The sequence below is a fragment of the Trifolium pratense genome, linkage group LG7 (genome assembly GCF_020283565.1).
Source record: "Trifolium pratense cultivar HEN17-A07 linkage group LG7, ARS_RC_1.1, whole genome shotgun sequence".
NCBI classification, from domain to species: Eukaryota; Viridiplantae; Streptophyta; class Magnoliopsida; order Fabales; family Fabaceae; genus Trifolium; species Trifolium pratense.
The window spans coordinates 50,889,033-50,913,336 of record NC_060065.1 but is presented as its reverse complement, the minus strand read 5'-3'; the positions used below and the strand labels follow the sequence as shown (position 1 = coordinate 50,913,336).

At 31.6% G+C, this 24,304-nt stretch overlaps 2 protein-coding genes across 2 annotated transcripts; one reads left to right on the top strand and one right to left on the bottom strand.

Moving 5' to 3' along the window:
* Window positions 1–2,140: 2,140 nt before the first annotated feature.
* On the top strand, window positions 2,141–3,498 carry LOC123896584. Its single transcript, XM_045946955.1, has 3 exons — window positions 2,141–2,371; window positions 2,825–2,929; window positions 3,027–3,498. The coding sequence occupies exons 1-3, from the start codon at window positions 2,141–2,143 to the stop codon at window positions 3,390–3,392; spliced, it is 702 nt and encodes a 233-aa protein (XP_045802911.1). The 3' UTR covers window positions 3,393–3,498.
* An 11,439-nt stretch (window positions 3,499–14,937) lies between these two features.
* On the bottom strand, window positions 14,938–19,559 carry LOC123897773 (probable terpene synthase 11). Its single transcript, XM_045948551.1, has 7 exons — window positions 19,307–19,559; window positions 17,137–17,401; window positions 16,666–17,038; window positions 16,182–16,400; window positions 15,743–15,881; window positions 15,406–15,648; window positions 14,938–15,292 (listed from the first exon to the last, which is right to left on the bottom strand). Exons 1-7 carry the CDS (start codon window positions 19,484–19,486, stop codon window positions 15,014–15,016), a joined length of 1,698 nt encoding a protein of 565 aa, XP_045804507.1. The 5' UTR covers window positions 19,487–19,559; the 3' UTR covers window positions 14,938–15,013.
* Between the last annotated feature and the right edge of the window lie 4,745 nt (window positions 19,560–24,304).

The following is a 24,304-nucleotide window of genomic DNA, read 5'->3' as shown; positions in this document are numbered from 1 at the left end:
AATTTTATCTGTCTTTTAACTGTTCCCACGGCATATCCGTCTGTATTGATAAAAAATAATTTTGGTTTCCCACGGAATTTTCGTATATAAAATTATAAAATATAATTATAATTAATTTTTATCTTAAAGTTATTACTTTATACCCTTTCCTTTCCTTTCTTTTCCTTTTCACTTTCCCATTGCAACACAGCTCGCTAGCACCGTCTCCCTCTCAGCTATACGGCGATAACGCAGCTCAAGCACCGTCTCGCTCTCATCTCCGACGACCCACTCAGTCGGCGCGACCGTCTCAGCTACTACGAAGACCCAGCAGCGCCGTTTTCTTCCCTCTCAATTCGAACAGTGAGTTTAATCCTTACTTCTCAATCTTCTTATTCTTCTACTTGAATGATATAATGTTGTTCTGTGAATGTTAGAATCAACTTTGTTGTTGTTGGTAGACATGAAATTTTATGGGATTTGCTCTTAGTTAATTTGTTGGAATTTTATAATCTGTTGTTTAGGTTTTTTTTAGCATTTTCCTGCATTGTTTTGTGATTTGGTCTTGGTTTCATACAATAAGATTTGATCCATGTTTCAATTGATGGAGAAAGATGATGGTCTAGCTTTTTGCTGCTGTCTAGGTTGTTTTTAGCTCTTTGAATCCTTTTTTTAGTAACTTAATTTCACTATGTCCCAAAAACACTATGTCCCAAAATAACCAACACAGTCACATGAATTAGTAATATTGTTGAGTAATTCAAAACTAAGTTATTAAGGATTTGCTGAGTAAAAATTGAGGGATTAGATTCTTTTTTCAAATGTGTAGTACAATTGTATCATTCATTGTCGACAAGAAAAAGACTGGTCTTTATAAAGCTGCTTTGAGCCTTTAAAAAACAGCCACAAACTTGGAAATAAGACGTTAGTGTTATCAGTATGTTGAGGTGTAAAAAGCAAACAAATCAATAGATTATTAGTATTACAGTACATTTTTTTCCCAAAACATTATATTTTCCGATTAAAAAAAAGAACTATCATTTTCTCATCATTTGCATATATTTATCCATCCTTTGACCATTTGCAAATTTTGCTTCTACAATTGCATTAACACTCAACTTAATCATGGAGATCGTTGTTCATACTATTTATTTGTACAATCAAGTTTCAGCTTATTCAGAATCTACTTAGAAGAAAGTTATAATCCATTACTGTGTTTCCCCCTCCAAGTTTCCAACAACTTCATTTCTTCTACAATGAAGCACTTGCTCTCTTGTATCAAGTTTTCTACCTCTATTTCCTCTTCTTCTCAGTCTAGTCTCCCTCTATATTACAACCATTTTGACAAAAGCTGCTAAATTTTCTAGTAGATCAGCACAGAGCCACTAAAGTAGTTTAATTATTAAGCAAACTTAATGTATGTTACTGTAAAAGTATAAAAATAGTTGTGTGTTTGTATGTGACATAATGTAGAACTTTCCCTTAAATCTAAACTGAGATTTTGAAATATCTATGATTTGAAGGCTTTATGAAATTTCTAGATACTTTCTCATGTAAATCTTCGATTTTTACATCTATTTTTTCTTTTATTTGTGTGTGTTTGTTTGTTTTTGTGTAATTGTGTTTATATGTTTATGTGTGTGTGTTTATGAGGTAATGATATTGGGAAAAAAAAGTTCTGGTTTTTTTCTTTTGGGCCTTAGAATTGGTAGCTCTTCTTTCTTGACATCTTATAACTTCAGCCTTGTGAGTTGTTTTCCTATTTAGGAGCTTCTTTTGAAAATGAATGGCTACCCACCTGATCGTAGTTGGGTATATGATAGACTTAACCCTCGTTGAGGGGGGTTGAAACCCGCCTTTATATCTGGTGTTAAAGAGTTTGTAAGAAAGGCAAAAAGTCGACCTCAGTTTGTAAGCAATGGTGGAATCAGATGTCCTTGTGACAGGTGCACGTGTAGGCGTATACAGTCTGCATGTAGAGTCAAACTTCACTTGTATAAGTATGGGTTCAAACCAAATTATTTGTATTGGACTGGTCACGGCGAAGAAATCCCACGTATCGACCCAAATAATGTTCCAAGTAGTAGCGGACATATGGATAATGAAGATCCATTTACGTTAATGCAACATATGGTCGAGGATGCATTTGATCACTCAACATATGACTTCCAAAGGCTCGAGGCGTCTTTCTGAGATGTACATGGAAGCGAGGAACAAGTGTGAACGCCCATCTTGGATAGGTGAGGATGCTTGGAAAGAGCTTGATATTGAGTGGAAGAAGCCAGCCTATAAAGCGATATCACAGCGAAATAAGAAGAATCGTAATTCTGCTAAAGGTGGGTCTGTCCATACTGGCGGATCCATAACTTTCACCGAGCATACCTTACGGATGGTATGTTTTCCCTTCTACATATTCTAAAACTGATTTGCCTGAACCGATTTGCCTGCCATTAAAATGCTGAACTGTTATGATAGGCTGAACTTGTGATAGGCTGAACTGTTATTATTGTTATTATTGTTGTGATAGGCTGAACTTGCCTGCCATTAAAATGCTGAACTATTATGATAGGTTGAACTTGTGATAGGCTGAACTTGTTATGATAGGCTGAACTTGTGATAGGATGAACTGTTATTATTGTTATTATTGTTGTGATAGGCTGAACTTGCCAGCCATTAAAATGATGAACTGTTATGATAGGCTGAACTGTTATTATTGTTGTGATAGGCTGAACTTGTCTGCCATTAAAATGTTGAACTGTTATGATAGGTTGAACTTGTGATAGGCTAAACTTGTTATAGGATGAACTGTTATGAATTCTGAACTTGTTTTTATGCTTTATGAAAGGCTGAAGAGTTGGGTAGAGAACCCACAGTGGATGAGGTCTTTTTAAGAACTCACATTCGTAAGAAGGACTCAACTTGGGTTGATCTTAGATCTCAAAACACTTATGTAAGAAAAATTAAAGCATTGATTCATTATTTTTTTTGTTTTAGGTTTTAATATTAGTACTGTAGCATTTACATTGTTTTTTTAAAATTTTGAACAGGGTAGTTTCCAAAGTAATTTGAATCAGGCCTCAGAAGGTGCAGATGAGAGTGGCTCCCAAATGGTCGACTCTGCGACTCGTTTAAAACTGTGGGCCAAATCTGTTGGGGGGAAAAATCGAGGACGTCTATATGGTGTAGGAGATAGGTCCTCGAATTATAGACCAGGTGTTTCAAGTCTCGCCCCAGACACTGTTCCATCTATGGGTTGCAGCCAAGTTTCATCCCATTATTCTCATGAGATGGCAACACAGTTGGCCACACTTGAGGAGCGAGCAAAGGCAGCAGAGGATGAGGTTCGGAATACAAGGGAGGAGCTTAGGCAAGCAGAGCTTAAGCGACAAAAGGAAGCTCAGCAGTCAGAATAGCGTGCTGCAGAGTTCCAAATGCAGCTGATAGCGTTGACAAAAAGTGTAGCTGCCATGCAGGCCGAGCCCTCCCGTCGTCGACGTCGTCATCCAGATTATGATGAGGATGAGTCAGAGGAAGGGTCCGAGGATGGGTCCGAGGATGGATCCGAGGAAGGGTCTGAGGATGAATCCGAGGATAACGAGGAAAATTGATATTTAGTTTGTGTTGTTATTATGACTTCATCCTATGCTTAGATTATTAACGGTGCATTTTGTTATTATTACCGATTAAGCTTAGACTTGTGGCTACATCTTTTGTCGAAATTGCTAGTTTCTAATTTGGTTATTTTGACACTTGTTATAGTGTCAATTTTTGTTAACAATACATTTTAGTTTGATGAAGTGATCTTTTGATAACACAATTTGATTAATTTTAAATTTAGTTATGGTTTAGTTTGTTTGGAATTGGTTCTGATGTTGGATGAAATTGGAGTAAGCAACTCTTGACAATTGTTTCAGTTGTTTAGTTTTTTTGGAACAGGTTAAGAAAGTAAAAAAAAAAAAAAAAAATTGACATTACCCACGGCAATACCGTAGAAATACTGGTCTAAACCTTTTCTAGGTTCTGATGGTAAAGCCGTGGGAAAGAGACATTGATGGTAATGCCGTGGGTATTAGTCACGGCTAAGTCTCGAGTAATAACGTGGACTAGGCCGTGGGTAATGCGTGGGTAACTTTACCCACGGCATTTTCCTGGATAGCGAATTACCAACGAAGCAAAATGCCACGGACCGATGCCGTGGGTATGCCGTGGGTAACTTTCATATACTCAAGGCTAAGCCGTGGGTAATGATAAAAATGGCCGTGGGTATACACTGTTTTTCTTGTAGTGTTAGGTCTGAAGAGGGAAATTTATATGAAGGTACACAAAATCTTTTGAATAGTCTTATTATTAGAGATGAGGGAGTATATAACAGAGGTATTCTTAGATTGGACACAAAAATATAGACATATAAGATTTAAAAAGACACATCAAAATAATTAAAAGAAAAATAAAATGGTCATATCAATTTATTTAATTTTAATATTTTTTTCTTTAATTTTTTTTTTATGTGAATGTGCCTAAAAATAATTTATTTAGGTTTGTGGTCATATAAGTATTTCTCGTATATAAGATTCGTGTTCTCAATTTTCGATCTCAAATTCATTTCATTCTAATACGTTCATTTGTAAAATTTATATTTAAAACTGAGATTTTATTTAAACTTTATAAATTTTCTTACTTCACCACTGCAAGAGTACTACTCTTCTTGATGAGCCTACTACTAATTTGATGGAGTTGTGTTTAAATGATATTTTAGAAGTTTCTACTCTTTGTATTATTTATTTGTAATTTTCTCTTATAGGTTGTCCTTGTTTATTGGCAAAAACAAAATAACAATTGCTTAATTAAAGAAATTATCTTTCTCTCGCATTACTTGGTCTTGTATATGACACATAAGTTTTTTTTTATTTACTTGATTTCTTTATGTATTTTTGTTACATTATTATTCTTCTTCCCTACATGCCATAAAACGTGATGATACTACTAATTTTGGTTGTTGAAGAATTGTAAATTTAATCTTGATTGTCTCTTTACACGAATGAATTCATGAAGGTTTATGATTTGAAGTGGGTTCTATTTATCCGCTTTGTGCCCCCGCTTTTTATTTGCTTTTGCCGACCTCATTTCCAGCTGGACACTAAAATATCACACTTACACTACCAAATGCTTACTTAATTACTACATGTGAAGCCTCTACATATGACACTAACACGATATCGATATGATACGATACCGATACGGTAATACAATTTTTTTAAAAAAATTCTCGATACGATACGTTCGGGATATGTTATTTAAAAATTAAATATATAAATATACAATATATAAACATAACTAAAATCGATAATGATAAAAAATTTAAGAAAACAAAAATAGTAATTTGACATAGGAACTTGTACGGTCAACTTCTCAAAAGTTTAAAAATATTTTTTTTTATTCAAAATATTTTTTTTTTCACTAACCGGTGCCCGGGGCACCGATTAGCAAAACCCAAGATTTAATAAGTTGTCACAAAAATAATAATTTAATAATCTTATAACACTTAGATAAGAGCCGCGGATGCTTAAAAAAAAAGAGTTGCGGATCTCTTATATCTTAACCAAAGTTTTGTGTTTGATCTAGGACTTGAGCATGCAACAATGTTAACATTTTTAAGGAAGGTTTGTCACTCATTTGTATCCTAGCTACAAGGGTCGACGAAAGATTAGTTTATGCAGTTATGCACATATGATATATAATTTACACAGAAAAAAAATTAATAAATGTAATTAAATTTTTTTTCAAAATCACATTGAGTGAGTGATATATTTTGGTCTCTTACAAAAAAAATTGTGTAGTTCCGGTTAGTCTTCGAGAAAAAACGACCTTTTTTAGATTCTAAGGCTTTGTTTGGTTTGAAGGAAATAAAGTGGAAGGAATGAAAATTACGAAAACAGAAGGATGAACTTGGACTAGTAATTTTCTTTCCTTCCACTTTCTTTCCACACGATAATGTGTATACTTTATGATGTGGCATTAAAGGTGAATAAAAAGGGACAATTTATTCACTTGTTAATTAAAAAATATAGTAAACTAAATCATCGGACTCAAGTGGTTAACAAGTTTCACCAAAAAATGAATTTTGAGAGAATTCGAATTCAATCTATTTTCATATGTATTATACAAGTATGGAATAGAATCGATTGCACTCACAGAATGATCCTAACTGAAGTGGTTAATTGCTAATAAAATAATTGTGTTGTCAGTTATCTAAAGTGGTTATCTGCTTCAACGTATTATCGGTTATATCGATTTTGAGTGGGATAATAAATTCGTGTTTAGCCCTATGTTATAGAATTAAGATTTACACTGTATTAAAATTTCTCCAAGTCTGTGAGATCTGACATAGATGAGGAATTCAAAAGATATACTAGTATTTGGATTTTAAAATGGAATTTTGTAACGTGTTGGTACTTGGAATTGAAAATTATCATCTGGCTTTATCTTGGCTGTATTAGTCCTACACAATAATTGTACGGTTCATGGACTGGTCCCTTTTCACAAAGTTGTAGATAAAGACGGGAGGGATATCACAATTCCAGAAAGTATAATAGTACCCACTTTACTGCCAATTATACGAGCATAGTTTCTTCATCCAATGGAGAGGATTATTTCTCCAATTATACCTTGAAAAAGTAATTTTTTAATTTTTTTATATGCATATCAATCTTGAGTGATCAAAATTGATGATCAACGTGAAGCATTTTTTTTTTGAACGGCAAAATAATTATTAATAATATTTTGGTGATCAACATCAAGCATATAATCTGTCAAAGTTGAAACTGGTGGATTTCATGTAAATATTTCGACGATTATGTTGATATGAGAATATAAAGTGAGAAATTTTAGGATAGAAATTGCATACCTTAACACTTTGTGAAAATGTGTTTATATATATATATAGGTCTGGATGAGGGGTCTTTTATCATTTACAAGGGGATGATTATGAACGACACCCCATCAATGAGGTAATTATTGGCCGCGAAGGCTAGGGGTGTACATGGGTTGGGCAAATCCGGTCGACCCGGTCAAACCCACCCAATCCAATTCAAAAAAGTGGGTTGGGTCGGGTAAGTGGGTGGATATGGATTTCAAAAATGAAAAACCCATTAAAAAAATCGGGTTTCGGGTAAAACCAGACCCAACCCAAAAAACCCACTAACCCACTAGTGCTATGTTTCTTGAAATTTTTTTATGAAAATATTAAAGATTTTTTCATTTGATTATTAAATATTTTTATATTGAAAATGAGTTATACTATTTTTTACAAAAATAAAAAAGATTGAATAATTTTTATGAACAAATATGATAATTTTTCGCATTATTTTTTTAAAATTTTAAAAAATTGAATAATTTTCATAAACAAATATAGTGATTCATGGTTTAGTCATTTGATATTAAAAAATGCAAAAACATCATTTGGATAACACGCTATCCAACCCGTAAATTAGTAGATTTACACAAAAAAATGGGTGATTATTTTTTATAGTGAAAAAAGGTTAGCCTATTTTTCAAGAAAATACATTGATTGAGTTATTTTTTATGAAAAATATGATGATTCAACATTTAGATATTTAATATAAAAAAATAGAAAAATAATTTCGGTAACCCACAACCCAACCCAATCCAACCCGGAAATTAGTGGATTTGCCCAACCCGGCCCAATGTTATAACGGGTGGTTATTTTACTAAACCCAACCCGGAGTACCATATATGGTTTGAGTTTTGGTTTTGGCCAAACCCAACCCAATCCGGCCCACGTACACCCCTAGCGAAGGCGTTATGATCAATTACGATTTAAGGGAATTCGAGGATAATTGTTATGGTCTAGGGTGGCGAGGCACCTTTGGATTGGGCTGAATAACTATTTCTATCATTAGACCTTTTGTGGTTTAGTGTTGGCAAACATGAGACTTGAGTCAGTTCAGAACAATTGTCTCCCAAGTCATCATTTCGAAGTCATGAGTGGTGACTTATGGTAGCGTCTGTCCGAGGAGGAAGTTGAATAAGGAGGGAGAAAAATATGTCGAGCATATCCAACTTGTTGAAGAATGGATTTCAAACACATTTTGATAGAAGAGATGGGCATCAACCACAATCGTTCGTTTGCAACTTGCAAGAGATGGGTGTTGAGCATAATCAACTTGTTGATAAAATTATGTGTCAACCACATTTCAAACGATGATGTATAGGTTCAGAGTTGTTTATCCTTACGTTAGTTCGAAGTTGTTTTTCAAACAGATATAGGCTGGAGGAACACAATTTGGTTCTCAGCCCCGAGCAGTAACACCCATTGTGAGTTAAGCGCTCTACCTGACGTACTATGATGATGAAACTCTTGGTAGTTATACTTGTCGAGGCATAGGCTAAGTTCACGGGAAATGCTTAGCCTTGCTTGTTTAAATGTTTAGGGCTAAGCTCATACGTCGGCTTATTCCCATTGCAGGGTGGTGTGCGCTCTCGTTATTAGATGACTTATGTTTTGCCTACATTTTTATTCTTCTAAGTACATAGAAGAAATCATGATAATTTATTTGCATTTTGCTATTGAATGTTATTCGTTACATCGTTTGAAAGAGATAAGTACGAATAAATTTCAAAATTAACCATAGTACAATTTGATTTTATTTGCCTTATCGAGGCGGGTTTATTGGTTTTATTGCCTCCCAAATTATACCACAAAATACTAGAGCACATACAATATAGTATACGACTCGTGTAATGAATGGATATACGCATTAGAGATTAAAATAAGCCCAAGATGCATTAGTCAATTGTAGGTGATTATTCATGTTCTAAAATGATCTAGAATAATGATGAGTCATTGGTAATGACATTTGATGCATGTAATAATCAAACAAAAAATTAATGAAATGAGTTAGTTATTTTAGTTTAGTGTAATTTGTTAGTAGTTTTTAGAAATTATCTCTTCAAATTATGAACAATCAAAAAAGTTGTTCATAACAACCCCAAGAACTACATTTTTTCTCACTGCTCAGTTCTAAGAATCTACAAACGAGAATATATTCGCGCATGCAATTGCCTATTCATTTACAGGATTCCTATTTACATCTCACTATTGGGAATGAGACGTGACGAATTTATTTAAATTCATATTGATGATATTGGTTTTTCACAATTTTTATTTTCTTTTTTTCTTCACTTAATTATATTTTTGGTATCTTTATTTTCGCCCCTTCACGAAATTGGTCTCATTATTTTAAAACCACACAATTTTGATCTCTCTATTAAATTTTTGTACTTAAAAATAGTGATTTAACATATTTTAAAAGATGCGACATACAATCTGGTGATAAATAAATGATAAAAAACTATAAAATTATAGGAAAACTCAATAAAAACTTCGATTTGAATTTCAAAAATGAACCCCCATTTTTAAGTTCAAAAATTTGATAAAGGAATCAAAACTGAGTGATTTTAAAATACAGGTGTTGGATATGCCTTGAAATCTCGGTAACAAGAAGTTAGAAAATCATGTTTTTGAGAGATTCTGCCTGCTCACGCCCAGGCGTGGGAGCTGGCGCCCAGGCATGCAGAACTGGGATCAATTCTGTCTTCTCACGCCCAGGCGTAGGAGCTCACGCCCAGGCGCAGCGCGTTTTCACAGCATGTGTTGTTTTGCTGTTTTTTTGGGAAAAATCTTTTCTTGGAGGATATTCTGACTTGGATTTGTTTTATTTTAAAACAGATTTGTTACTAATTTTTTGGCATATATTTTTCTATAAATAGGGATCACTTTATTCATAGAAAAATTGAGTAGAGATGTAGAGACAAGGATTAGGGTTTGCCACCACACAAGGGCTAGGGTTTTAGAGAGGAAAAAGAGTTTTCTCTTGGTACAACTCTAGGGTGGGCAAACTATCTTTGTGGTACACCTTGGGAAACACTTATCAAATTGAGTCTCTTGGCCACGGGAAGAGATTCGGGTTTTTGGGTAGAATTAGGATTAATTCTTGTAACTCAATTGGAACTCTTTGTAAAGTTACTTGTTTGATATAGTGGAACAGAGGGGCTGCTCTCTCCCCCAGACTAGGTCATTATTGGACCGAATTGGGTAAACAAATTATCGTGTTCTTTCTTCTCCTTTATCTTTTATCGGTTGTTATTATTATTGCTTATTCCGCTTAATTATTGGTTGCCGTTCTATTGCTCCACACATCAAGTTATTCATTGGTGTGATTTTAAGACGAATTCACAACAACAGGGATCAATTTCATGAAAATGTGAAAATAGTATGACAAAAACTGTAATTAAGATTTTTCCTTTTAAAAAAGTTAGCTTATATATTTGTCTTATATTTGTTGCGTCAGACACCAGTTAAAAACTAACACTTTTATTTTTTTTAGAGATTGACTACGTTCGAGAAGATTTTACCGATTAGATTTTTTAACTAATGTTTCAGATACCTTGGTTTAACATTTTCATCTTTTATTTATTAATACACTTTCTGATCTCATATATAAATAAAAATTATTTTTTCAAGTTTATTGAATAACAAATATATCTGATTGATACTATTAGTCAAATTCAACAGTTAATCAATAAAATTAAAAAAATAATATTTCATTGTATATGAGAGTTTATTTATTAGTTTTGATTTTGAGGTATGATCCGAGTTGGATGACAACTCAGAGTTTCAATTCAAGTACCAAACTCAATTGAATTGCATTGATGGTTTCTTGTAGCACAATACTATATATAATAGGGATCAGAAATATGTAAGAGATTCTTAAATTATCACTGTTAAGTGATGTAATACTACGAGGGGGGCTCTGAAAAAATGCAATGAAATTTATGGGAGTTAAGGCATAAGGGGAATCATCAAGCATGGTAGTTTTAGTCGTAGAAGTAAGCTTCTTCTTTTGGTTTAAACTTAAATGTGAAGCTTCAGAAGTTCAGATTATCCACTTCAACAAGTTTTTATCAGCGCTGTTCATGAGATAGTAGTACATGTATAAGTTTTTGTTAAAAATAGCGGATAATTGATAAGATATAAGATAGTATTATAGTAGAGGTCAATTTTAATATGGAAGACTTCATCAACTTTTCCACGGTGCAGTCGTTTTTTTTTGTTACATTCCATGTATATATGGTGCATTCATTTTTTTTTTGTTATATTCGATGGTGCACAAGTTATCAATATTATTATAATATTATTGTAACGAATACAAATTTTATGATTGGGTGACGTCTCCAATCCATAGTCTCAAAATCTGTGAAACTCTGTCTCAGGCTGTGGTTAGCTGAGCTGGTGGTATACAAATATTTATGACTAATAGTAATATAATGAGCAAGATTGCTACTACTACTAGTAGTGGCATTGTGCTAGTATGCAGAAAAGGCACGTGAAATAATATGTCATTTGCCTCATGTAAAGGAAAGCAAGCCTATAACACATGAGGATGGGAATTTGGACCCTCTTTAGTGGCGGAATTAGAAAATCTAGCTTATATAAAATTTTAGTTTTATATTGAAAAATTTCAATTTTAAATAAATAAAAAACATGTGTTCCAACTGGCCTAAATTAATTTAAAATTTTCAGTTTTGGCCTAAATTCATCCTTAAAATGTCAAATTAATTATTAGAGTCTGGACATGTTGATTCGATCACAAAGGACAAAAAGAATAACGCAAAAGATATAAAAAGATAAAGTGATTGCTGAGATGAGGCAGGATGAAGAACATTAGACAAATGGTCGAAAAGGATCCTGATCCAACACATGATGATGAATGATAATAGTGATAATATAATGCATAGTATATTAAGAAAAGAAGAATGTTAACGTGTGCATATATGGCACATGTTAAGGTAGTAAAAATAGAAATTATGTCTTAGAATTTGTGCATTTTAACTTTTCAAGCATTAAATGTCTTGTATCATTAAATGTTAAATTTCTATATTAAGATACCTTATCATGTGCCCTATATGCACATGTTAACAAGACCCTTAAGAAAAATTGTTATCATAATATGTACTTGTACCTCGTACTATTAAGGAGTTAAATGTAGTAGAAGTATCATCATATTGGCACTAGAAATTGCTCATTTTCAACTCAGTTTACACACACGAAATTTTCAGCTCTAAACACCAGTTGTATAACAAAAGCTCATTTCAAAATCATTACAAACATATAATAAGGCCATAGAACCATCCTTAACAACTTAACTTGCATCCTTTAAAAAAAAAACAACTTAACTTGCATGTTAACTTGGATATGAGGTCTTTTAAAAATCAACCATAAAATTTGATATCTTTTGAAGTCTAATTAATTTTCACAATATTAAACAACAAAAAAAATAAATATTAAATGCATTAAAAAAAATTGTACATTTAACGTTTTCAAAAATTAAATTTTACTATATTATTTAATATAAAATATTTATGTTTAAATACTTTAATAATATATGTATTATAGCATGATCCATATATTACTAATATAGGGCCAGGAGTATTTAATTTCGTACTGTCAAAAAAAAAGAAAGGAGTATATAACTTGTGGCACGTGATTCTTACGTATGCTTGGATCTAGTTTTCAATCATGTTGTGTTGTGTGATGTGGTGCTCTGTTCTCTCTACCTTCTCCCACCCAATCTTGTCCTCTGTCAGATTTCCTAGTCGTGGATACAACACAAATGGATTTGGGTTGAAGGGAGGACCAGTCTGATTAGGGATGGGATGGCAACTTGGCAAGTGAAAGTGAGGCAGCCAGACTTCAAATTTATATTTAGTTATTAAATTTATAATTTTAATTTGATAATTTTATTGAAATTAATTATTTTAGATCATATTTTACTCCTCATAGAAATACTTACGTAGGCACATACATACTTAAGCTAAATATACTTAGACACAGATATATGATTTAAAAAAAATTGAATAATACTCTAGTTGATAATTGATATGACTAAATCATTTATCTTTAAATTTTTTTCTGTGATGTGTGTGCCTCAATATTATTGATTTGATATTTTGTGCGTAGGAAAAAATTACTCCCTTACGTAATGGGTGATCACTTGTAGGAATGACATAACGCTAATTCATGTTAACGGCGTGCTCCCTCTTTATTGCATAAAGTAGTGACAAAGGGTCAGGTAAAAGTGTTAACATGCAAAGAACGAAAATGCCGACAACAGCCAAATCTGGAGATGTAAGGATGCATACGAATCCAAGCACAAGCGGTGACCGCATAATTAAAGAGCACAAATCCTCAGCGCGGAATATAATCCACAAGTATTCCAAAGACTCAAATATATATTAAATAAAGATCTTTTTTAATGCATTTAATATTTATTTTTTTGTTGTTTAATATTGTGAAAATTAATTAGACTTCAAAAGATATCAAATTTTATGGTTGATATTTAAAAGACCTCATATCCAATTTCGTTTTAAGCTTCTAAATTGGTTGGACCAACTCGGGGTGTAGGCAACAAAAATTAGATTGCATGCAGTTACAAATTCATTGCAATTTGCAATATAGATTTCATTTATTGAGGGTGGGATATGTAGCTCAATTGACTATTCAATTTGAATGTATATGAACCGAGTGAAATGTGTATACTTTAAGAGTGATTGTATAAATGTATTTATGCATGAAGATATTCATAACAACCTCATGGGCCCCATTCCGTGAGTGGAATTGAGGAATACACATTATGCAGAGGTCATTATCTTTATGTGGATAGTGTAACATAAGGTAAGGTGTGCCTTAAAGTGTGGCGTGGATGAGCTGGATTGGGCTTGAAGATGTATTTGATTATCAAGTGTTGTGAATTTTAATTGTGTTTCTTAATTTAGATAAGTTTATTTAAAATCTATTTTTGAAATTTTAATTATGTTCGTATGCAAGATTTTTTCAAAAATAATTTTTAGAAAGTATTTTTTATGTTGAAAATAAAATTGTTATTTAGATTAACTTTTGAATAAAAATGTTTTAATTGAAGAGAGAAATAAATGTTGTTTATGATATCTATGCTTTTTTTATAGCCATATTAATGAAACTCTCTTTTATCATCTACTCCTATAATTTTTAAGTTGAATGCTTTTTAAACCATAGTTAATTATTATTTTCTTACAAATCTTTAAAGAATAAAGAATAATTTTTAAATTATTTATTCCAAAAAAATATAAAAAAAGTTGCATACATAACAAACAACCCTTAGTTGCATTGCATACATTTGAAGTCATAATTCAGTGATAAAAGTTTAACTTCATACACTCAAAATATGGGAATAAATTTATCTCGGAGACGTTGTAAAAGGACTATTAATATATCAATTAATTAATTAAATTTCCCTTTCCCTTTTTTTATTTATAAAACCCTAGTGATGTACCATATATGTGATAGGGGGGATATTTAGCCATTTATGATACACAAATAGTGAAACTTGCGCATGTAGACTGTACCCAAAAAAAAAAAAAAACTTGTGCATGTAGTGCCCCGAAACCCAATTAATTATTTCCGGCCAACTAAAATTTTTCCAAAAAAATAAAGTAGTTTAATTTTATTGTTGTCATTATTCTCAATTTCCTAATAAAAAATAAATATTAGATACTCATTTATTTAGGGTCATTTGGATTGACTTATTTTTGAGCTTATTCAAAACAGTTTATGTAAATAAATAAATTTTTATGCATTATTATAAACTTTTCAAAGTAGTCTATGAGAAAATATATTATAAAAATATAATTTTGGTTAGTAAAAACTTATAAATTAACATAAAACTTTATTTATTTGCATAAACTATTTTGATAAGCTCAAAAATAAGCCGAATCCAAATGGGCCTTAACCTACTAGTTTTGAGACCCGCATTTATTTATTAATTTCTGCAGTTGCATATGTTTCACAATATTAACATGTTTATCTTAACAAAACAGTTTGTCAAAGGAGTTCAAAGAAAGTGAATGAAAACTACACATTTCATTAATGATTATTGAAAATACATGTTATGTTTATAGACAAATTGACAAATTTTCATCATGATGTGAAGATCAATTTTTGAACAGAGTCATCAACAGTAAAAGTGCTTTTATCATCTCCATGTTGGTAAATAACTTGAGCAGTTCTAGCCATGTTAAGAGAAGCATTGACAATAGACAAAGGTATGGTTTTGGTCATAGCTAGACCATTGAGTTCTTGCCACAAGTTCCTTATTAGAAGCCTTATGTGTTTCCTTCCTTCATTTTCATCCAAAATATTATTCTCTCCCATCAAGCAGTCTATGCTAGAAGCATTATCCCCTCTTTCCTTTTCCTCCTAAACAAAAAATTAGTAATATATTATTGATCAAAATAGAAATATTTCAAAACAAAAAAATTATAACTTTTGTCTCTAATTCAACTTTTTTTTAGCAGTGATCAGAAAGATACCGTTGAAGTTCCTAAGTCATCCCATAGTCGAAGAATTTCTCCGCAACAAATGAAGAGTCTAGGATATGATTTCATCATGGAAATGGGTTCCTTTATATCACCAATTAGGAAAGTAGCATGCATCATTGCCATACATGATCCAACAGAAATTGCTCCATTGTCCAAATATGCCTTAAAACTTGGCACATATCTACTATTGAACCATTTTGCTTCTTCAAGATATGCATCAAACATGTCCATCCACTGCATCAATTAAGCATCAATCACTAATTATATTTAACATATTATTAACGATAGTATGTCATAAATAAATATTAAATATTCATATGATGCATACTGTTCTTTTCAAGTAAGAAACAGCAGTTAACCCATGTTCTTTTTGAATTCTATATGCAATTTCATTTGTGGTGTTATATAATGCCATATAACATATCTTCATATACTCAGGAAGCTGCTCAATAGCATCAAGATCCCATCTACAAAAAAATGAAGTTTAATATTATGATCATTATTTTTTTTAATACTCGGTATCTGGTCCAAAGACCGACTAATACGAGGGGACCAATCTCACCGCCCACTTGCAGGAGTCTCATTTAAAGCCAGAGTTTTTTTTTTGCTTTGTATGGACTAGCCTACCAAAATTGACACTAGGGAAAATCGAATCTGCCGAGATCTTGAGAGGAACACACTCCAAAGTCTCAAGTCAATAGTCCAACTCAAGTGGCTTAATTAATTTTAAATTTATTTCCTACAAACAAATTATATTAGAAGCAAACCTTTTGATAGCATTTGTGAAAAGAACAAGTTCATCTAATGTGCCATAACTATCAAAGATGTCATCAATAACATCCAAAATGCAAATGGTTTTTGTAAGTTCAATACGGCAATTTGAATAACATGGTTCTGGAAAAATTCCCACTGTCCATAAGAAGCACTCTGCTGGTCTATCTCTTGCAAAAGTTAATTTATCAGTAAGTCCCAAGTCTTTCCACCACCTATACAAGTCAAATAAATTTAAATTTTTAGGTTTTTCCCCGCTTATGAGGGACTTTTTCATCCACCATGGCCTGCCACAGTGTCACACATGTCTCATTATGGAATTAAGCGTCACTAATTTTAGTCCTTAACAAATACTTTAAAGAGACATTGTATATCCCTTAACAAATGTGGTGACACACTGACATGCCATTGTGGACGAAAAAGTTTCACATAAACACTTGAAGATTTTTATATAAGATATAATCTTAAGCATAAAGTCACCTGCATATTTCGGCTAATTCTTTTTGATGTAGTGACTGAATCATGTCAGAGTCTAACTTTGCCAATTCCAAAAGAGCTGGTATTTGATTACTTGATTTGCTATATTCTTCCATATAATTTCTAGCTTCTAACCTTGCCATTCTTAGATGCTTTGGAAGTGATAAGGCTTGGCCAATGTTCCTACTAACTTCAGGACTAAGGTATGGCCTTAAATCATTTAGACGAGCCTTTGAAAATTCCATTGCTTTCTTTAATACTTCTTCATCTTTTGTTCCTAAATATGATGCCTCATATAAGCTCAACATGCCCTTAATGTCTCTGGTTAGTGATTCCTTGAAATTTCCACTTTTGTCTAAAAATTTCCTGAAAACATCTATAACCAAACAACCATATAGTACTAATCAAAACATAAAGTTTATTTATGTTAGCAACATTAATTAAGGAAGCTACTTATACAAAATAATAATGTACCTGAGCATGTAGACCATCCATTATGCCTTAGTAGCCTAAATTGAAGGGATGTGGCAAAGAGGTCTTTTGAAGCATCCCAATCACATATCCTACCAAGTTGTACATTGATCTCATCTTTCAAATGGTGACCAATTCCTAGCCCTTGGATCGAGTCAATCATCTTCATTGTTACAATAGGATCACTTGAGTTTAGCAATGCCTCTTTGCTTCTTCTTTTTACTTCATCCAAACTTTTGGTCTTATCATCAGTTTGTAAAGGTGTCAACTAACACAAACAAAATGAAACACAATTAAGGTAAGTGAGATAAATTAACTCTATTCTTCGTGTGGTGTTTATTTTATTTTAGGTTAAAGGATTAAGTTCGATCTAATGCAGATCTATTAAATCTTTGGCTTAAATGCAGTTTTAGCCCCCCAAGTTTCACAATTGCTTGATTTTGGCCTCCCACATTTCAATTGCTTGATTTTAACCCCCTAAGTTTCACAATTGCTTGATTTTAGCCCTCCAAGTTTCAATTGCTCGATTTTGGCCCCCCAAGTTTACCCCCTTTTGCATTTGCTAGCCCCCCATTGACTTTTTTGATTAAAAATTGGTTATGTGACATTTTAAAATTAAATAAGTATTTAAAAATAAATAAATTACAAATTGTTTTTTAAAAACTATATTATAAAATATATTTTTTATTATATGTAGTTTATAAAATAATTTTGTTATATAAAAAAGTAAAAAAAATTATTAAACCTTTTTTTTAAATAAAAAATAATTATTAAACCTTTTAAAAATTATTTTTTTAAAACTTTGTAAACTTTTTTTAAAATAAAAAATAATTATTAAACCTTTTATTAAAAAACAATTTTTAATACATTTTTATAAAAGCAAATATTATTATTTTTTTATTTAAAACATATTTTTAGTTTTTTTAAAAATGTCACATAAGCAATTTTTAGTCAAAAAAATCAATGGGGGGCTAGCAGATGCAACAGGGAGTAAACTTGGGGGGCCAAAATCAAGCAATTAAAACTTGGAGGGCTAAAATCAAGCAATTGTGAAACTTAGGAGGTTAAAATCAAGCAATTGAAATGTGGGGGGCCAAAATCAAGCAATTATGAAACTTGGGGGGCCAAAATTGCATTTAAGCCTAAATCTTTTTGAATAGCAAGTCATCTCATAAAGTAACATAATTATACTTGAGCGAAACATGCTAAAAATTATGTTGCATTATGACAAGGATTGTTGGCTGGAGGCTCATTCAAGAAATTCATAGCGACCCGTAAAGTTTTTCACTCGTGTCGGGAAGTGAGTTCATTATTGTTATGGGGACAGGGACGAATTCAGGAATCTATAAAACGGGGGGCCGAAATAATTAAATTATAAATATTAAATAAATCATAATAATTATAATAGTACTTAAATATGCTTAATAAAAAATAAAAAATACTTTACACTGTTTATCTAAATTGTACATGACATTGCTCTATATCATAAAATTCATCAACAATTGAATCGTATTAATTAGTTTGAAATTTATTTTCTATCTTATTTCTCAACCTATTTTTCATAATCTTCATAGCAAGAAAATAATCTTTCACTTGTAACAAATAATCAAAACCAACTTAATTGAATTTGAACTTTAATGGTGTATAATATATATTATCAAAATATTTAAGCCACAAAATGTTATGAATGAGGATAAGATTTTTCTAATGGTATATTCTTTGGTACCTGGTTTCGTTTTCTTAAAGGTATATTCTTCAACCACTGGTTTTATTTATTTATTATTATTAATTAATATATTAATATAAAATATGAAATACATTAAATTTTGCCTAAAAATACCTATATCTAACTAAATTCTGAAATACCAAAATGTTTATCTTTTCTAAAGGATAAATTAGGAGTCAATTCATTTACCTATTTGCAGCTCTATGTAGTATAAAATTAACAATAACAATAAATAAATCCTTGCATTAATGTACTACTATTGTATTGTAGTTATGGCTTAAAGAGAAATCTAGAAACCCAAGTCACCATACACTATATATACCCAGGAACTCTGGAAATAATTAACATGACAATGTTTTAAAAACTAAATCATACGTTTATTGAAGAGATTTTCAAATTATAATTAAACTTCTTTAAATCAGTGAGAGAAAGATTACTACAAGCTACCTTGTCATTGAGAGCAGTGGAATTATTGATGGATAGTTTATGATACATAATCCTTGATTTTGATTTTTGTAGCGATAAGATGTGTGATTGATAAGTTGAAGACCATGTTTTGCAACAAGCAAGTGAATTTGGGAGATATGAAACTCTAAGTTCAGTAACAGCCATTGTATTTGCAAGCATATATTGAATGGAATTAATATTGGACGATTACTATGTATTAATTAACTATGTGTTTTCTTATATCAACATATTGAATTGCACACATTTATATATAGACTCTATATTTACCTAACATAATTTAAGGTAGTGATTTTTGTTTTGGTATAAGTTACTATCAAGTGCATATGTGTTGTTTGTAGTTTAAAACGTGGTGTGTATGCCATGCTTGGTTGTTGTTGTTGCAATTATTTTGAATACAAGTACAAAAATTGTTCAGTCAAATCCCCTATTTTTTAGCGAATGAAACTCCCTCCTTTTCTTTCTATTACATTTGTACCTTGGCCGGTGGGTCAATCATTTGTTTCATGTTGCCCTTCTCTTTAAAGTTGTCTACCCTCCTTCTTCAGTGGTAGGGGCGAGGCTTTGATTGATTTGTGACGTTTTAGATTTTTTTATTTCTCGTTGTTTTCGATTTATTTAGTCTTAGAAATGGATGTTGGGTCTAACTCAATCCTACAAAACTAGCTTGTAAGATGAAAATTATCTCTACTTTATAAATACATATAAGTCATCTCGCAATCAATTTGAGACTTCTTAACGCAACCCCTCACGCCCAGCGCTATTGAGGTTGGGGCGCGAATATAAATGGATGACCGGATCAGAAATTAATAACATGTGGCCTAAAGGGTCGTTGAACATGTCAAATAACTGATTATCCCAAAAGCTTAAGTTGTTAGGATAGAGTCACACAATGGTTTCACGCGAAGAGAGAAGAAGATAGGGACACGTGTGAACATCTGATTGGCTGGACGGATTCTTATCACATTAATACTTTGAACTCATTTTTTTCATCGCAAAATATTTTTTATTTTTTTTACCAAAATTCATGATTTTTTTTGTCTATAAACAGAGACTTTGTTCATTTGATTTGGACAAAGAAAAAAAAAACGGATTTTTTCACTATAATAATCTTATTATTATCTTCCTATTAGTGTTAATCTTAAAGTATTAGTCTTTTTTTTAGTGAAATGGATCTCAATAATCACTTCAACAACACCCAAAATTCTTCTAATCATCCCAACAATTATCAAAATCTCAACAAAAATGTATCGCAAATTTAAATTATTTGTATCGTACTAATTATCTTGCTTGTGTGTTGTATTGCATTTCAAATTATTTGTATAGTACTAATTACGTTACTTGTGTGTTGTATTTTAAATTAAGTTAAAATGATTTGTATCGTATAAATTATATAAATATATAAATTTTGTTTTTATTAAAAAAAACTAAAAAATAAATTGTTAAGTGTTTATTATTTTAATTTAATTTTAATCGATAATTGTAATTTTATGTAATCATATAAAGAAAAATATAAATTTAAATAGAGAAAAATATATACTATTTTCTAGCCCCCACTAGCAAAAATTTATGGATCCGCCACTAGCAAGGCCTATTATTCTTACAGAAGATGCTCTGATATCATCTTAGAAATGGAAGTTTTGGGTCTAACTCAACTCTACAAAGTTAGTTTTGTAAAGTTGAGTTATACCAAAATATCGATTTTTAAGATTTAGTTTTGAGTATTTCTTGTATTTTTTTTTCTCTTGTTATTTTCTAGGGAGAGAAATAGAGAGAGGAATAGAGAAATACTATATATTTCACTTTTTAAGTTATTGGAAGTTATTTCATGGAAATGGATCATGTGCAGGCAATTTTCAATGCAGTCGTTTTATAGCCGTCCGATCATAATCGGACGGTTTAGATAAATGCAATTAATAAATAAAGTTTTAAGTCATGACCGTCTGATCTTGATCGGACGACTGTAAATCAAGTGACTGCACGACTGCATCAAAAATTTGAATGCATGGAATCCTGGTCCGTTATTTCAGTTTGAAGGTTAGTGGCCGGAGAAGAATAAATCTTTCACTTTTTAGAGGGATAATTCTAACCATATATCACTGCATAATAATTGACTAATCTTTCACTGTGTCTGCTGTAAAGGCTATTATTGTGATAGATATATCATTATTTATGTGGTGCTAGAATTAAGGCTGAATACGTACAATAAATAATCCCATCCACAAACAATATGAGAATGCTTTAGTGGTAGGTAGGACCCTTCATAATTTCATTCCAGCCAAAGATGGCCTTCATAATTTTCAGAGTCTGTTTGGTTCTGGGAAAAGAAAGTGAGAGGAAAGAAAATTACGCAAATCAATGCATGAACTTGGACTAAAGTTAGTATAAATTCATGCATTGCTATGCGTAATTTTCTTTCTTTCCACTTTCTTTCCATAGAACCAAACGAAGTGTTAGGGTGGTAGGTAAGCTCAAACCCGTGGATCCACCCGAACCCGAGTTAACAGAAAAAATCCGAGTTGATTGAGTTTGAGTTCGAGTTCGGGTGACACTCGATATCTTGGGTTTGAGTTTGAGATCACTCAAATCCACAATCGAAACCACACCCAATTACTATATATTAAATTTCATAATTACCGCTGTTGTCCTCAAGTTAGTTCCATGATCCCTTAGACACCGTTTGGTAAGTCCAATAAGCTAACTTATAGTTTATTGGACTAGCTTATAAGTTTGTTTGATAAAAATGTGAAGTGTTTGATAACGAGCTTCTCTAACTAGCTTATAGCTTTTTTGTGATGTTATTTCAAGTAGCGTATGAGCTTATGACTTTTTCATTTTATTCCATATTTACCCTTATTAGTTTTATTTGTTTTTTAAATTATGTAATAACTATCCACTAACATTTACAAAAAAAAACTACCCACTAACAATGTACTTTTATGTCTTTTTTTACTTACAACTAGAGCTGAGTATACAGATCAAGGTCCGCGGGCCGACCCGTTTAACCCGCAGCCCGCACAGACTTAAGACCAATTTTTTTTGGCTCGTTTACATTTTTGCTCGTGTGGGTTGGACTGTTAAAACCGCGGGTTATGCGGGTTAAATTCACGGGTTCGCGGGTTAGCCCGTGGCCCGCCTGCTTTTTTTTATACAATTAATTACAAAATTTATCAAATATAAATAACTTGATTCATGTCCAAATTCAACTTTTTTAACCACAAAAAAAAAGGACTTAGTCTAAACCCTAATTATAAAAAGCAACAACACACTCCAATTTTAATCAAGTAGACAACATCACAAAATATCAAGTTTCACTATCTTTTACTTTGTCTTAACTGTATATACATTTGCTAGTATTTAAAAGATACATGTCCAAATGGGTAGTTATTTTTCTTGGGGGTATTTTCCGCTTATGTTTTGAATAATTTGGTTACCTTGATGTGATTTAGTTAAGTTGAATCTGTTAATCTTTTTATGCTTTTTTGGGTACATGTAGAAAGTTTTTCTCACTAAAATGGACGGTAAAAAAATGACGATAAGAATTAGTTGAATTTGATTTTAGTTGCATTACTTACAAAGAGAAGATAGATAAACTCAATGATATCATAAACTTTATTTATTTTTATTTGTTAGTTACAATTTATATGTTATAACATAAAATTATTAATAATATATTTTTTTAAGCTTTCATTATATCAATATTTTACTAATTTAGTTTATTTTTTAAAAAAAATGATTTTTTATTTTAATATTATAACTCGTTTATATTTGCCGACGGGCTTGTTCGCCCCGTTTAATATGCGGGTTTATGTGGGGCTGGTTAAACGGGGCGGGCTAGCCCGCATACCCAGCTCTACTTACAACAACTAAATTTGTCAAACACTTTAATTTTATTATACTAGCTTTTCAGCTATAAGCTATTAGTTATCAACTATCAGTATCAGATATAAACTAACTAACTTTTCAGCTATGAACTAGCTTATCAGTTATCAGTTAGCTTATAACTTATTTTTACCTAAGAGATCCTTAATCTATTTTTGGTTTTCAATTTTCTCTTAATCTGATTTCTAGCCACTAGCCTACTAGAAAAAGAAAAAAAAACAACACATGTGAAAAAGTTAGACAAATAATAATTCCATTGTAAAGAGTTAAATAAAGAATGTGATGAAAAATAATGTTTGGTCACACATTATTATTTCTATGTGCTCTTCCAGCGGGTTCGGGTTTGGATGGAAAAACCTGAACCCAACGAGTGTGAGTTTTGTTATGCCACTCAAACAACCTTTGAATTTGGCTTCGGGTGCCGGTTTGGGAAATGTAAAACTCACATCCGACCCTACTTGTTGCCATCCCTAATAAGTTTTTGCTTAGAAAGTCGAGATTTGATAATGTGAAATAGTCTCCGATCATTTTTATAATTATAAGAGATAATTGATTCGAGTAAAATTACTGATCTAGTTGTCTCTCAAAACAAAAGACCAGAGATAAATATTTGAACAATTTTTTTTTTTACTATTTATTTAATAGAAATAAATATTGGCTCATGACAAAAATAAAATAAAATAAGTATTGGCAATACATTGAGCACTTTTTTTTGAAAAATGATTTTCTTTTTATACAAAAGGGCCGAAACCCAAAGGAAAAAGAGATTGAGAGAGCTTGTTTCAAAATATAATTGTAAATTCAGTTTTGTAAATTACTTTATTATCGGTTAGAAGATGTTTACTCTATATATAATAAATTGTGTGCAATGTTCCAAAACTGAATTTACAATTATTCTTATTTTTTTAAAAGTAATTTAATGGTTAAAATTTCATATTTTTAAGCTGAATAAGTGTGGAGTTCTACATTTAAACCTTAACTCTTGTGTATAACAACGTCTTTGCTAAATAAGCTACACTTGCGGGAACACGTATATCCTTATTTAATAGGTAACAAGTAAAATAAATCAAAATGAAGTTCCTTAAGTCATGACAGTGC

What these genes read in the sequence shown, in the direction of transcription:
- LOC123896584 (XM_045946955.1), top strand. Translation starts at nt 2,141, where the DNA reads ATGACTTCCAAAGGCTCGAGGCGTCTTTCTGAGATGTACATGGAAGCG. An exon ending in CCGAGCATACCTTACGGATG is followed by an intron (nt 2,372 to 2,824) that starts GTATGTTTTCCC and finishes GCTTTATGAAAG; the next exon opens with GCTGAAGAGTTGGGTAGAGA. An exon ending in TTAGATCTCAAAACACTTAT is followed by an intron (nt 2,930 to 3,026) that starts GTAAGAAAAATT and finishes AATTTTGAACAG; the next exon opens with GGTAGTTTCCAAAGTAATTT.
- LOC123897773 (XM_045948551.1), bottom strand. Translation starts at nt 19,486, where the DNA reads ATGCTTGCAAATACAATGGCTGTTACTGAACTTAGAGTTTCATATCTC. An exon ending in CCACTGCTCTCAATGACAAG is followed by an intron (nt 17,402 to 19,306) that starts GTAGCTTGTAGT and finishes TGTTTGTGTTAG; the next exon opens with TTGACACCTTTACAAACTGA. An exon ending in ATGACTTAGGAACTTCAACG is followed by an intron (nt 15,293 to 15,405) that starts GTATCTTTCTGA and finishes TTTTTTGTTTAG; the next exon opens with GAGGAAAAGGAAAGAGGGGA.